General features: G+C 50.5%; 1 protein-coding gene across 1 annotated transcript in view; it reads left to right on the plus strand.

Moving 5' to 3' along the window:
• The window catches only part of PDIA5 (protein disulfide isomerase family A member 5), a 92,076-nt gene that overhangs the window by 40,502 nt on the left and 36,828 nt on the right, over nucleotides 1-14,746 (plus strand). The window contains exons 8-10 of the mRNA XM_043473153.1: nucleotides 4,197-4,264; nucleotides 11,036-11,127; nucleotides 11,219-11,290. Coding sequence (XP_043329088.1) covers nucleotides 4,197-4,264; nucleotides 11,036-11,127; nucleotides 11,219-11,290 — 232 coding nt within the window. The remainder of the gene's footprint in view (nucleotides 1-4,196; nucleotides 4,265-11,035; nucleotides 11,128-11,218; nucleotides 11,291-14,746) is intronic.

Here is a 14,746-nt window from a genome sequence, read left to right on the forward strand (position 1 = left end):
TCTATTTAATTTTTTTTTAAACTACAACAGGAAGTGAGATATATATATATGTGTATATATATATAGTGTGTGTGTATATATATATATATATTTGAAAATTATTTTAATTGGAGGATAATTACTTTACAATACTGTGGTGGTTTTTGCCATACATCAGTATGAATCGGCCATAGGTATACTTGTGTCCCCTCCATCCTGAACCCCCTCCCACCTCCCTCCCTACCCTATCTCCTGTTTACTCTTAAAAGCCTTCTTCCAATCCCTCTCCAGAGGAGTTCTCCCACCAAAAGGCCCCTCCTGTCTCAGCCCTGGTGAGCACACCTCCCCGGGCTGAATGCCTTTCTGTAAGGTTCTGTGGCTCTGCCTGATTTGGGCCTATGGTTGACCCCTATGACAACAGCCTCTCCCTCTAGTCTTTGTTGATTGCTAGGCGACCCCTACCCAGCCCCCAACCTCACCCTAGGACTGTGCCTGCCAGTGGAAAGTGGCCCTGGAGTCCCACTTCCTGTTAGATCTGGCTCTGCCCAGGTGGCCTGCACTTTAATCGCTGGTCATTTTCTCTATTAACGTTCACTGGTTGGTGTCACCCCTTTTTGTTTCTCCTTGTGTGCATGCGTGCTAAGTCGCTTCACTCATATCTAATCCTTTGTGACTGTATGAACTGTAGCCCGCCAGGCTCCTCTGTCCATGGGATTCACCAGGCAAGAATACTGGAGTGGGTTGCCATTACCTACTCTAGGGAATCTTCTCGACCCAGGGATCAAACCCAGGTCTCTTAGGTCTCCTGCATTGACAGGCAGGTTCTTTACCACTAGCGCCACCTGGGAAGCCCTTTGTTTCTCCGTGAAAGTAAAAGTCGCTCAGTCTTGTCTGACTCTTTGCGACCCCATGATCTGACCATGGAATTCTCCAGGCTAGAATACTGGAGTGGGTAGCCTTTCCCTTCTCCAGGGGATCTTCCCAACCCAGAGTTTGAACCCAGGTCTCCCGCATTTTGGGTGGATTCTTTACCAGCTGAGCCACAAGGGAAACCCAAGAATACTGGAGTGGGTAGCCTATCCCTTCTCCAGTGGATCTTCCTGACCCAGGAATTGAACTGGGGTCTCCTGCATTGCAGGCAGATTCTTTACCAACTGAGCTATGAGGCCTGCCCAACTGTGAATTGTTTCAGGAATTATCCTGCTCGCACAATTCCTGAGGATGGGCCTCCTTTGGTTTATCTTAGAACGCTTCCGGTCTCAGCACATTCTCTAAATGAGACTAAAACAGTGACATCAGTATACAGTCCATGTCATGAGGCGGGTTCACAGTACAACCGGGCCGGCTTTAGTGTAATGATCTAGGTAGTCACAGAGAGAGGTCCCCTGGCAATGTGCACCTAAGTGCGTGCGCCATCCTCCCGCCCCACAGCACCTCCCCAGGCTGTCTAGCGGGGCGACCATCCTTATCACAGGAAGCAGAGCTATGAGCAGATTATCTTCCTAGAGTAGAAAGCTAGGACAGAAGAAGCTAGGTTCCTTGTAGGTGTTACGGAATGATTAGTAGTGAGGAAGGGAGGAAACTCAGAGCTGTTTACACTTGTTAGGGTCGGATTGGATGGCTTTCTGGTTCCCAGGTACCCGCAGATTGTGTGGGTTCTGTTGTGCTCTTATTATACTGATCCTGTCAAGCCTTCATGGCCCTATAATTCAGCTTATTCCTGGGAGTCGCCAAATCCTTCACTGGGAAGTCCTTTAGGACTCTCTTTCTTTGATCACGACTAGGGTGAATGAACCTAGAGCCAGTGGGAACTTTTAGTTGTGACAAGAAATCTGGGTCCCCAGGACCTACTGAAATTATTCAGTAAATGTTTGTTGACTGAACTAATGGAAAAATGAATGGGTTGGTGCTCTAAGCTTTGGGGTTTGAGAGTGGTCATTAGTCTTCTCTCTTTCCCTGCCTCCCAGTTAAATCAGCTGAAAGGTAAACTCAAATAGGGACCACAATATCTGCTCTATTTCTGGTAAAGTTCAAGTGGCAGCTGACCTGGCCCAGAGCTTCCTGTTACTGTTCCATTGCCTCTCCCCTACCCATAACCTCTTCACCTGATACTGCTGATTTCCACCCTGGGGACAGCTGGCCAACTTACCATTCGTTTAGGGGTCACGGGGGATAATGTGATTTGAGGTCATAGACAGGCAGAGCTGGGGGGGAGAGGCCACAGCTCTGAGGACAGGCAGTAAGTTCCAGACTGCAGAATGTGCCCTAGTGGGTGTCTGACGTCTGACTCCTCCATCTCATCAAGTCACTGGCTAAAGAGAGGGTGAAGGGCTCAAGTGTGCCCCCATCATCCTCCCTCTTGAGGAGTCGAGTGACATCCCTGTTCAAGGTGGAAGTGCCTCCCCACCATGAACTGAGAGGCGGGCTCTCGGGCCCTGTGTTGGCAGAGCCTCCCCTCCTGGTCCTCAGCCTGAGGGCAGGTGCTGCCTCTTCCTTACAGATGGGGAGGCTGAGCTCAGACTGCTTTCACGATAGCCCTGGGTCACCCAGCAGCAGTCCAGGGGAGATGCAGACCTGGGGCTCACCCTCCCCGGAGCCGAGCTCCCTCCTCTGCTGCGTGACCGCCCATCCCTACCATGTACATCTGCCTGGTGGAGCTTGGACATCCCAGGGAGCTGGCACTGCCTCCTTGGTTTCTGTTCTCCCCCCTGAATCCCCACAGTGGGAACACAGCCCCCTGACAGGTGTCACATGCCTCCCTTCCCAGTGCTGATGGGGACCACGCTGTGGTGGCAGCTGCTGGGGAGAGGGGCCGCTTGTCCTCTGCAGGCAGACACTAAGGGGCCACGCTGCAGGCTGACCTCGTTGCAGCTACCATGTCCCCCTGAGTCTGAGCCTGAACTAATGGCATTAACTTGAGCCCAGGCTTATTAATGTGTTGGCATGTATGTGTTTCTGTCTGTCTGCTGGGCAGGAACGTCCCAGAGGGGCTGTGGGCATTTTGAGAGTTTCACGTCAGGGTACCCTGCATTGCGTCTTGTCTGGTAGATGCAGTGCTGGGGAGATTTGAGTGGTCCCCGGGGAGTTCTGAGCTGTTCACGGTCTCCAGTGTTTGTATCTGGCCCAGTGGGAGAGTGCTCCTGTCTGAGCCACGTTGCTCTGCCCATGGCCTGTTGAGGCCTTAGCTAAATGTAGATCCGAGCTTGTCAGCCTGCTGCTGCATGGCCCTGTCCCCACTGTGCTGTCGAGCTGACGTCCAGACTGACATGGGCTTCCAGGCAGCTTTGGTGTCTGTGGCCTTCAGAAGCATCTCAGAGCCTGTTTTGCAGCAGAGCAGCTGTCAGGAAGAGTAACACTTTGTGTGTTAGAATTCCTCCTGTCTGAGGAAACTGGGACTCATGTTCTGTGGGGTCAGTGCCTGTGTGCGGCTTGTTTTCCTTGAAGGGAAGGGGCGGGTTTAAATCAGAGGCTCTCTGAGGTAGTACTGGGTGTTGGGGGCTTCACCACCCAGGAGAGGAGTGTGACCGTAGTGGACCAGAGAGGGTAGAGCCAGAGACATCACAGAGAATGAACGCCAGTGTCAGTGCTGGAAGGGGCCTGAGGCCGTCTGGTCCAAGCCCCCTCATTTGCTGGGAGGAGCAGTAGAGAGGAGGTGACCTGTCAGGGTCACTGGGCAGGTCAACGGAAGATGAGAATGGAGTGTCAGATCCTGGCCAGTGCTCAACTGCCTCCTGTCATGGCGTGATTGTCTTTGTTAATGAAGGAAAAGAGGCAAGAAATCCCCAAAGCCACTGTATGTGTGGTTGCACATTTTCCCTCATAGCATTTGCTCCAGGTTCATCTGCAGCCCCCGGCTGGGCAGCGAGGGGAGGCTTTCAGCTGTGCATGAAGCGGGTGCTCCCCTGGCTCTCTGGATTCCTGCTGAACTCTTCACCTCTCTCAGTTACTCAGTGCTTTGCTCTCCCCCAGCTGCGTCAGCTTTGACAGTCCCACACCTTTTGAGGGAATGCTGGGCTGGGTCCTGTTTCATGCCGTGGAGTTGGTCAGCTCTTGGGGACTGGGGCCTTTGCCTCTGAGCCTGTGTGTTCCCAGAGCCTGGGCGGTCGTGGCTTTTGGAAGTGGGATAAATGCTTGCTGGTAGAGGCAGGCCTGAAGGGAGAGAGGGCTGAGCATGGGGCCCATTGTAACCATTTCATTTCTCTCCTGCTGGTGACCAGGGTGCAGCGTGTGCAAGAGGATAATGCCACACTTCCAGAAGGCTGCGACCCAGCTGCGGGGCCAGTTCGTAAGTGAGGAGCCAGGGGCCAGGCGGGGCTGGCTGCCGGCTCTCGATTTCTCCCTCTCACTTGGGGAGACAGCAAGGGGAGGGGAGAGGACACGTTTTAAAATTGTGAGAAGGACTTACTATTGCTGCCCCTGGCATGTGGTTCAGAGGCCTGTCCTCAGTGAATGTTGAGGACTCCCCAGATTGCTGGGGACCAGGAGAATATGGGGCCTGTCAAGGCCAGTGATGAAATAGCCAGGACAGTAGCAGGAAGCCCTGTGGTGTGCAGAGGCCAGGGGCTGACTGTAAACCATCAGGGTCTACAATGCTAGGAGCTGGGCTCCAAAAGGCAGGCTGAGGCTCCGGATGCTGGGCAGCCTAGTGGCAAAGAAAGAGGGCACAGTGACCCCAATAGTGGGCCCAGAGCACTTGCGGGCCCATGAGGCAGCTTCCTGCCCAGGCATGTAGGGCTCTGTGGTTCCGGAGGGACCAGGAGGGACATCGTCTGTGGGGCAGGAGGGATGTCGGGACCGCAGTGGAGCAAGGTGGTGGGGAGCTGGAGACCCAAACACACCAGTTCTCTGAAGGAGAGTGTGCAGGGGGAATGGACAGGAGACAAGGTCGTCTCAGGATCACCCACCTTTGGGAGACAGGAAGGGGAAGGCGAGCCACAAAGGAAATGGGCCTTCAGGAGCGAGCAGGATGGTCAGTGAGGAAGGAGGACAGGCCAGGGCGGTCAGACCTCTCCCAGGGCTGAGCCTCAGTCACTGACAGGCCTGTTTTTCTATGTGTTTCTCCTGCCGCCTTGCCAGGCTTACCTCTTCTGTGCCACAGGTCTGTCCATTTTCCCACTTACCCCAAGCCACAGAGGTTTTGAGGTTTTTGTTTGGTTAGTTTTGGGTGTTTTGCTTGTTTTTTTTTCTTTTTGGTGGCAACAGAAAAATAACTGCTGGCTCCTCTGGGAGCATGGAAAAGTCCATATGCCTTTCCTGAAAGGTCGTTGGGAGCTGCCATCTCAGTGGGGCAGGCCAGAGTCCTGCTACAGTTCTGAGATCTTAAAATTCATCCTGATCTTTATGGATCAAATTGGTGATTAGTTCAGAGTCAGTTAAAAAAGTTTTAAATGGCAGCCTCTGCTCGCCAGCCCCAGGATTGGGTTGCAAAGAGCCACATGCTTTCTCTTCTGACCTCATTTCTGGGGGACACCAGGGTCCTGCTTGTTCCTCACTAATGAATTTTTAGCAAGCTGCTTGGAGATGTTTGGCCCTGCGGCACACAGACATAACTCTGGGGAAGTTTCACTGCACATTTTGGGGCCTCAATAGATACCATATTTTAAGATGATTTTGCCTGAAGGAAAGACTTAATTACCCACAAGTTCTCATCCACATAGGCTTCCCTTGTGGCTCAAATGATAAAGAATCTGCCTGCAATGCCAGAGACCTGGGTTCAATCCCTGGTCAGGAAGATCCCCTGGTGAAGGGCATGGCAACCCACTCCAGTATTCTTGCCTGGAGACTCTCATGGACGGAGGAGCCTGGTGGGCTACAGTCCATGGGGTCATAAAGAGTCAGACACAACTAAGCTACTTTCACTTTCTCACCCACATACACTTAGACAACCGCTCAGCTCACCCTCCAAACTCTGGTCAAGCCCCAGTCAGATCACAAATTAGCTGGCCAGTCCCATCAAAGCAGGTAAGGTCTTGTTGCCAATCTCTAGCACCTTCTGGAAGATTCTAGCTAATGCTACATCTACCTGCCAAAAACATTTTTCCAGGCCCCTCCCGTGGTCCCCCAGAGCCTGTCCCTGCCTTGCATGGTCCTGTCTGCTCATCTTTGCTTATGTTCTGAATCACTTTATCCACAGTTGATACTAATTATGAGGAGGTTTTCTAACTGAGAGATGAGTTTCTTGAGCATTTCTTCAGTACAGAGTACAGGCCAAGCTCAGAGTAGGGGCCCAACACGTCCTAGTGAATGAAAGAATGGGCGTGTGGCTTACCACTCCTGAGTATATTTTGTTTTAAGCTGTATATTTACATTAAAAGTGATGTTCTCCTTTTTAAAGGAAGTCAGAGCATCAGTTCCTAGGGACAGAGACGAAGTAGGAAGGATGTTTGTGAAACAAGGGCCTTCTTTTCTGGCCCTGGGTTCATACTAGGTTCACACTAGGTTCTACAATGTTTGCCCTGAAGACTACTTGTTAAGGGTACCTGCTTCCAAAAAAGGAAAGAAAGAAAGAAAAAACAAAAAAGCAGTGCTTGCTGCTCCTGTTCGGGCCCAGGTCAGAGGGTCTGGCCGACCGAGCCCAGCTTTGGCCAGGTATTAGAGGCCTCTGTGTTATGTGAACTCATCCGTTTCTTCGCTTCTATATTTTCTTACTCGGGGCTTGTTTTGTTATTCTTTCCCCTTGGTTTCTTAGGAAAGTATCTTTTGAAAAGTTTTCACCTTTCCTAGCTCCCTTAGGGAAAGAGTCCTCGCCCCTATGAACATCACCTACTTTAGGAGGTCCTTCGAGGCCAGGGCTCATGGTTGCAGCCATAGCCTCCCAAGAACAGGGCGGCCAGAGGGGTGGATTCCTTTTTGTCCTCGAACCTGGGGCAGAGATGGACTGCTTGTTCCCTGAAATCAAAAGCTTACCCCCTCCACACTGCTAAAATCCACCGGTTAGCACCTCCTATCTTCTCTTTGTCTCTGTCATCTTTGAGCCCGCTTTGGCTAGCCCTGTCTGTGGCAGGGGTTAGAAACCTTCCTCCTCGACAGATTTCTTGGGAGGCATCCAATCTGATGATGTCATTAAGATGGAAGCCAGGCTGGGTCAGGGATGCATAGCCTTTGCCATTTTCCAAACTCAGATCCTCCTCTTCTTTTTTGCTGTCACTGAGTCATTGCATTTGTCCCATCTAGTCCCACCGATTGACACCCTTAGCAGCCAGCACAGCTGCCAGAACGAGCCCATGCCTGCCCACCTCCTCTTCCCAGCCCTGCCAGTTATCAACGTACACGCCAAGTCTTTTGTTAACCTTGGCCATGATGGGCCATCTGGGTGTAAATGGTCAAATGGGTTGGTCTTGGCAACAGGTTTGTGCAGAGCAGACTTTGCTGATGGCTGTTAATAACTGGCTGGGAGATCTTGGGCAAGTAGCCTTGGAGGCTTCATTTCCCCATTCTTAAAATGGGGATGATGACACCAGCCCTGCCTGCCTCAGTGGGCTGTTGGAAGAGTGAATGGGCTGGTGCATGGGGACAGCTCTGTAACCTGCAAACACTTCACAGATACAGGCGATGGGCACCCCCTACCCCACTGCTCTGTGCTTGCTGTTCCTTCCACTCCCTGCATGGAGTGCACCCAGGGTTCTGCTTTCCACTCTCTTTTCTTTCTTATTAACACACTGGAATGAGGGTCTGACACTGTGCTTTCCTTGTCTCCCATGGACTATCCCTCAGTGGTTTTTATCTGTGTCGATAACTCAATAAGAGGTAGCTCCGTGGAGACTGAGTCTCTAAGCTCGGGTACCATGTGTCAGACTGCTTGCTTGACATCTTGGTCTAGATTTCTCTCCCTGGATTTCTCTCCTGCATCCAGATGCGGGGTGTCTAAAATATTTACTAAAATTCAGTGTCCTTACATCTGGCAGACGGCCAACTTTCCTCCATGCCTCCTCCTGAGCACCGCAGGCTCCTCTGCCAGGCTGTCACCATCCATCTCCCCCTCGATACATCCTCCATCCGAGAAGAGACCTGCCCACCAGCCTGGGTTAGACCCCGCTCAACCCACCCAGTGTGGCTGCTGTGACTGCTCGCTCACTTATCTCCCTGATCCCACCACTTTCCCCTTACAACCCCCAATAGCTCTCTGGCACTTCCTGAATAAAATCCTAGTTTCTCAGACACTAAAGGCTGGTCCACAGCTACCTCAGCGAACCCACCCGACCTTCTCTCACTGCCCTCTCTTGTGTCCTGCAATTAAACCAACATGGTCCCCAGTTCTTGAGCCACATCTTGGTTTGTCTTACCTCTGTTTTCTCTTTCTGAAGTGTCTGTGGAAATCTTATCCTCCTTGACTACTCGCTCACATGCACCTGCTTTGTGGAGTTTCTATGATTCTTCTGTGATTGTCCCCACAACCGTGGGATGTGGGCCGGACAGGAGGATGGCCATGTTGTGCCAGCTGACTGACCCCCAGCACACACAGTTCAGTGTCAGGCAGCCCTCACTTCTCCGTAGGCTGAGGTCAGTTTTGCCTTATTTGGAATCACAAACTCCAAAAAGTGCTTGTCAGTTGTTCAAAAAATAATTACCTCGTTAACTAATAAATGCCCCCAAAGTAGTCAAAACTGCTGCAAAAACCCAGAGAATTAAGACTTCATCACAAACAAAGGTGGTTGACAAAGGCCACCTTCTGGGTGGGATTTGCTATGCCTTAAGAGTTGGATGTGTCTTCTGTGGTGGCCAAGAGAGGGGGTGTGGGCAACCTGAGCACATGGCTAGAAGACTCAGGAGTCGGGGCCTAGAAAGCACAGTGTGGGCTCTGGGAATGTGAGCGGATCTGTAGAGCTTCTTAGTGGTATTCATATTAGTGATGACAGCTAACAGATTCTGAGTGTGGTAGATACTTTGCTCACACCATCTCATTTAGTCTTCACAGAAGCCAGAAGACGGAGCTGCAGATGAGGAAACTGAGGTGCAGAGGCAACTGTGACTTGTTCAAGGAGAACATCTACTGAGAGGGGATTTAGGATTTAGACCCAGCATCCTGCCCCCCGGGCCCAGGTTCCTAGGCACTGTGGTATATTTCTATCTTCAAGGTGCCCGAGACGGCAAAGAGTCCAGCTGCCTCCCTGTGCAGAGATCTCAGACTGTGTCATTCCTGGGAGAATAAAAAATCTAGACTCTAGCAAATGTACATTAAGGGTTTTGTAGAAAAGAAGAATTAAAAAATGAGATAGGGACCATGTGATCTTTGAGTCTGGAGTTAGACGTTGGCCTCCATTCAGTGGAATGGAAGGGTTTTATGCAGGGAAGTGATGTAATGAAAGAGGAGGATGTGGAAGATTAATCTTGTGGTGAATGTGTACTGTCAATGAGGAGATCAATTAGACATAAAAAAAGTACTTTAAAGTAGACAGTTATTACTGGAACTGGCTGCTGAATCAGTCTGGGGAAATGAGTAGAAGGGCTTTTAGAGGGTTCCAGAGCGTCTAGTAAATTCTGTCTCAGGTTTATTTTCCCTGTATTCCTTGTAGCACCCTAAAATGGAGTGGGAAGAAAGAAATCAGATTAGCAAGCTTTTATGGTGTGTCTGCTTTACGGCAGAAACTGTTCTGGGCATTTAAAATGGTCAGTATGTTTAGATACCTTGTGGGATGGAGCTGCCAGAGGCCCGGGTGGTTCCCATCACCCAGAATTGGGTAGGAAATAATGAATTTGAGCAGCAGTTTTGTGCTAAGTTGCTCAGTTGTATTCAACTCTTCATTACCCCATGTGATCCGCCAGGCTCCTCTGTTTGTGGGATTCTCCAGGCAAGAATAGTGGAGTGGGTAGCCACTTTCTTCTCCAGGGGTCTTCCTGATCCAGGGATTGAACCCAGGTCTCCGGTGTTGCAGGCGATTCTTTACTATCTGAGCCACCAGGGAAGCCCTCTGACTTGGGTCATCTCCTTCAGTTTTCTTAAGAACCCTGTGATCTTCTCCTGAACCACATCTTCCAAACAAGGAACCTCAGGGAGGGTGACTTGCCCAAGGTCATGCGACTGCCAAGTGGAAGCAGTTTTCTGAGTCAAGTTCACTGTCCACTGAGACTGCTATTCCCCATTTTCTCTTCATATGCCTCCTTATGTATTGTTCAGCAAAATTCCACTTCCTGCTTTCTCCTCTCTGCTTCTCTAACCACTCCTGGCTTTTTTGAACTTCTTCCCTCTGGGAGTCTTCCTGCATCTGGTCATGCTGTGTTCTCTTGTGATGACAGAGCCAAAGTCCTCTTTCTGGGCACCTATCCTGCCCTACAGGAGAAAGTTGCTGCTTTGGGAAGGAAGTTCTTGGGGACTCATTCTGGGTTGCTCTTAGCATACAGCCTTGTTGTCAGTAACATAGCTACTGAAGTTCCTTTTCCATTCAGGGGTGTTGGCATATGTGGACCCCAGGAGCCAGAGTATGTTCAGACTTCAGAGATGATGGTCAGGTCAGGCCATAGGTGATGGACCCCACAGGTCACCTAACAGGGTCTGGAGGGAGCAGAGTCAGGCAGGTGGGTCGTCCTGGGAACTACACACCCTCTTTGGCCACATGAGCTGTGTAATCTGAGAATGCGGTGCATGAAGCCGGGGTGGACAGACTGAGGTGTCCAGGAAGGTGTTTGAGGACCCCGTGGAGTGACTGAATGGAGAAGAGTACACCCTTAGTTGACATGGGCAGAGAAAAGGCATAGTATGAACTTGGGAGGCAGTGGTCCTACTCTCGGACCTGATTGACCTTGGTAATGAGGCCAGGTTTCTTCTTCAGTCCTCAGAACTGTGTTTGCTCTGGGATGATCCTCCCTACAGGGCAGGCAGGTTGGAATGCCTGTCTGGGGGGCAACCCTTAGCCCAGATGCCTGTCTTTTCCGGAGAGCTCGGGCATTGTTCCTAGATGGCTTGGCGTGCCTTGCTCCCCTCTGCACTGGACGCATCAGTCTCTGAGGCTCAGTCCCCATCATCTGTTTCTGATGGGACAGCTGAATGGGCAGTGTGTGGATGAAGTGAAGGGCATCTGCGGGCAGAGCGTGGACGGGTCTGTTCTCCCTTTGCTCCCAGGTGCTGGCCGGGATGAATGTCTACCCCTCGGAATTTGAAAACATCAAGGAGGAGTACAGTGTGCGTGGCTACCCCACCATCTGCTATTTCGAGTAAGTCCTCTGCCTCCCTGTGGACGCTGCTCCCCGCCACGATGGCATCTGCCCCCTGTCTGAGCCCATGGTTTCTCCCCACATTTCACAGGAAAGGACGGTTTCTGTTCCAGTATGACAGCTACGGGTCCACAGCTGAGGACATTGTGGAGTGGCTGAAGAAGTAAGTTGGCGTTTGCCTTGGTGGGGGTACCCAGAGGGAGGGGCATCTGCCAGGCCCCAGTATTGCCCTGGTCACAGGGCTCTGCCTGGCGGTTGGTAAGAGAATGAGGAAGGAAAGGACCATTTCTTGCTGCCCACACAGCTGATTGTGGGCGGCGTCTAGATGAGGGATCTGTGAGTGCAGGATGTGAAAGTTGGGAGAATTTCATGTGACTCGCCGTGATGACTGCATTTCAGATAGGTGTCCCCCCTCCCTTACTGTCTACCTGATGAATAGAAGCGTTTCTCACCCAGGATGGCAGGTTTGAGAGAGGTTCTGCTGCAGGTCTCTCTGAAAATAGAGTTGTCAGTCGAATGCTTATTTCAAACATAACACTTTGTATGAGGTGCTGTGAAGCTAAGAAGTGTCCTAATGCTTTAGATTTGCACACTGCTTTGCGGTTCACCGTGCATCCCTGCAGAGCTGCTTCATAGCACCCAAGGATCTTGTTTGTAATGTGATTAGATCTTTACAACCCAAACCACCCCCGCCATTGCTAGTTGTGTGACTTTTGTGTGATACTTGGACCCTGACCAGCATGTTGGATGGGGAGTCTGTCTCCCCCACCCCTTCTTCATGGCCGGAGTTCTTCTGACCACCCTGCCCTGCCCCAAGCACTCACCTGCTCTGGGCTCTGCCAGTCATCGCCCACTTTATGCAGTCCTTGGAATAATAGCAGCATTTTGGGGACTCCACTTTGTGCCTGACTTTGTTCTAAGCACTTTATGTGGATTCTTATAGAATCCTCAGAACAGATATTATTATCCTTATTTCATGATTTCATGAATGAGGTAACTAAGCAGAGTGATGGAGTGGCTCGTCCAAGCTTTTGCAGCTGACAGGCAGCAGGGCCAGGCTTGGCCCTGAGTTCTGGCTGGAACCCCTCCCTTTTTACCAAGGTGCCAACATGGTGGATATTTATTGACATTATTACTGCACGGGTACAGGGTTAAAGAATTAGTTATCCAAAGACATGGAGGTTGAAAATGTGTATTTTCAGAATGGGAAAGGAGGATAAATTTTGTACAGAAACAAAACAAAACCCCAGAATCGACAGGAAACAAACTGTTTGATTCTAAGGGCTGAAACTCTCAATCTTCTGTTCCTTGGGTTCCCAGGGGCCCAAGAGATAAAACACCACAGCCAAACCATGTTTACATGTTGTCATTTATTTCTTGGAAGCATTTTCACATCTCTGTCTCCATCTCTTACCTCAATTCCAGCCCCTGCCCAGGAAGGCAGGTCTCCATTATTCTATACTCATTGTCTTAACCTGGGCCTTCACACCCCTGTTTTCCTTTTCATTTTCATTTGATAATAAGCATGTCCTCTCCTCCAGCCAGACATGTCTCGCTCTGCTTTGGGAAAAGGTTTCAACAAATGGCAATCTCATTTGTCACCAGAGCATAAAATCTGTCTGCTTCCCTCCCCCTTCTCTTCTGGTTTCAAAATGCACTCATATCTTCTTGGAAGGATAAGGTTTATTATTTATTTTTTTAGAAAGTGTTCAGAACTGCTTGCTCTCCTAGACCAGGGGAGCATGTCAGTGGAGGCTCTGAGACAGGTGATTTTCTCCCCTTGGGAACCCACTGATCTGTCCCCACCCCACACACAGCCCCAGCCTGGTTCTTCCACCTTGTCCTGGGCTGGCGCCTCCCCACTTCCCACCTCTCCTCTCCTCGCCCCCCATGGGAAGGAGACCTTGTTAGCAGCTTTTGGTTCACCCTGGGTGTGCAGTCTCCACGCTGAGGTTGATGGGGTAACTCTGGGGAAGGGAAGGCAGCCTCTGGGTACCCCTGGGCAGCAACTCCTCCCAAGGCAGGACTATAGCCCACTCTCACAGCATGGTGGGGGCAGAGAGGCCCTTCTTGAAGGACCCCTCGTGGACTGCCTCATCTCATGCCCCAACAAGATCTAGCAGTGCCATTGTGCTTCCAGGTAGCTAATTTTTTTTTTCAAAATCTTTTCTGATTTTAAGGTTATTCAGTGAGGTATGTTATTACTGGAAAACTCAAATATTTAGTTAAAGGGAAAAGTGGCCCTCTTACCCCATTACCCAAGAATAGTATGTTGTGGCGTTTGGCATTTCCTTACAGATCCCCCACAACAGATAGCCAGCTCTGTGTGTGTTTTTCCCTGGTACCTGGTGTTTTAAGTCTTTACCAGGTTTCCCCCATGTCCTGGTTCATGGGTCGCGGTGATCCCACCTTTCCTGCTGCCCTGCACTTCCCTGGGCCCCTCCTTTGGCTGCAGCCAAATGTAGAGGATGAGGAGGGTGGTCCAGCCTTGCTAGTTCTCCAGATGACTCTCAGAAGCCCAGGTGAGATGGGCCAAATCCTGCCCTGTGACACGTGACTCTGGCGAGTGGGCAGGGCAGGGCATCCCTGTGTGAGAGCATCCCGGGGCTCTGGGGTGGTTGCAGTGATCCTGATGGTTGTGCCCTCTTGTGCTCTCAGCAGCTGCATTTCTCATTCCGCTCTCTGCAGACTTCATGCTGCTGAATTGGGCTTGGCAGGTAGAGTGTTCACAAGTGGCAATCAGTGTTGACCTGGCTACCCAGTTCTGCCTGGGTATTTTTATACTAAGCAGAAGTGGATTGGAAACAAACACAAAGTGTTCTTGACTTGTCATGCTTTAAGTTGCCTCTTCTCATCTCTGGAATGTGCACCTTCCTCAGGCAAGGACCTGCTTTGTGTGCATTTCGCAGTCCTGGAGAGCCGGGGAATTAGGGTCACAGGATGGTAAGAGAATGTGAATGTCAGTGAACCTGCCCCCAGCAGTTCCCTTTCAGTGTTGCTTTACCTCTAGGACAGGTGGAGTTACTGATCATGCTTGAACACTTTAAAGAACAGGGCCTCCATGTTACGGAGTCCAAGCTCGCTCTGCTTACCTCAAGGCAGGCCAATGATTCCAAGAGATGAGATGTTGAGTTGAGGAAAAAGCTTGAATCTGGGAGCCAGCTGACCAAGAAGATGGCAGACTAGCACTTCAAAATAACCATCTTGTCAGGGTCTGGTTGCCAGGTTCTTCCATGGATCAGAGATGGAGGGGAGGTGAGGAAATAAAGTAAAAAGACTATTCAATCCTTGCAAATGTCCCCTAGAGTGGCAAGCCTCAGGCAGGGAGGGGAATGTGTTAGTTTCACTTCCTTACAGTCCTTCACAGGAGGCAGGCCATTATGTATGTTTATAATAACAAAAAAGGGTTAAAGTCACTGAAGCAGATCCTGTGTAAATTTAAATTTAACCCTTTGTGGTTACATTGACTCACTTTGAGGGCCCACTCATGTTTGAGTGATTCTTATGATTTAGGTTATGAATGGTGTCTAGGAACACCTGGGTAGCACTATATACATTTACAAAGTATCTCAAGGGCATTGTCTGTCTAGATGTACCTGTAGGGCAGATGAAGAAGGGC

The sequence above is a fragment of the Cervus canadensis genome, chromosome 7 (genome assembly GCF_019320065.1).
Source record: "Cervus canadensis isolate Bull #8, Minnesota chromosome 7, ASM1932006v1, whole genome shotgun sequence".
In the NCBI taxonomy this organism is placed as follows: Eukaryota; Metazoa; Chordata; class Mammalia; order Artiodactyla; family Cervidae; genus Cervus; species Cervus canadensis.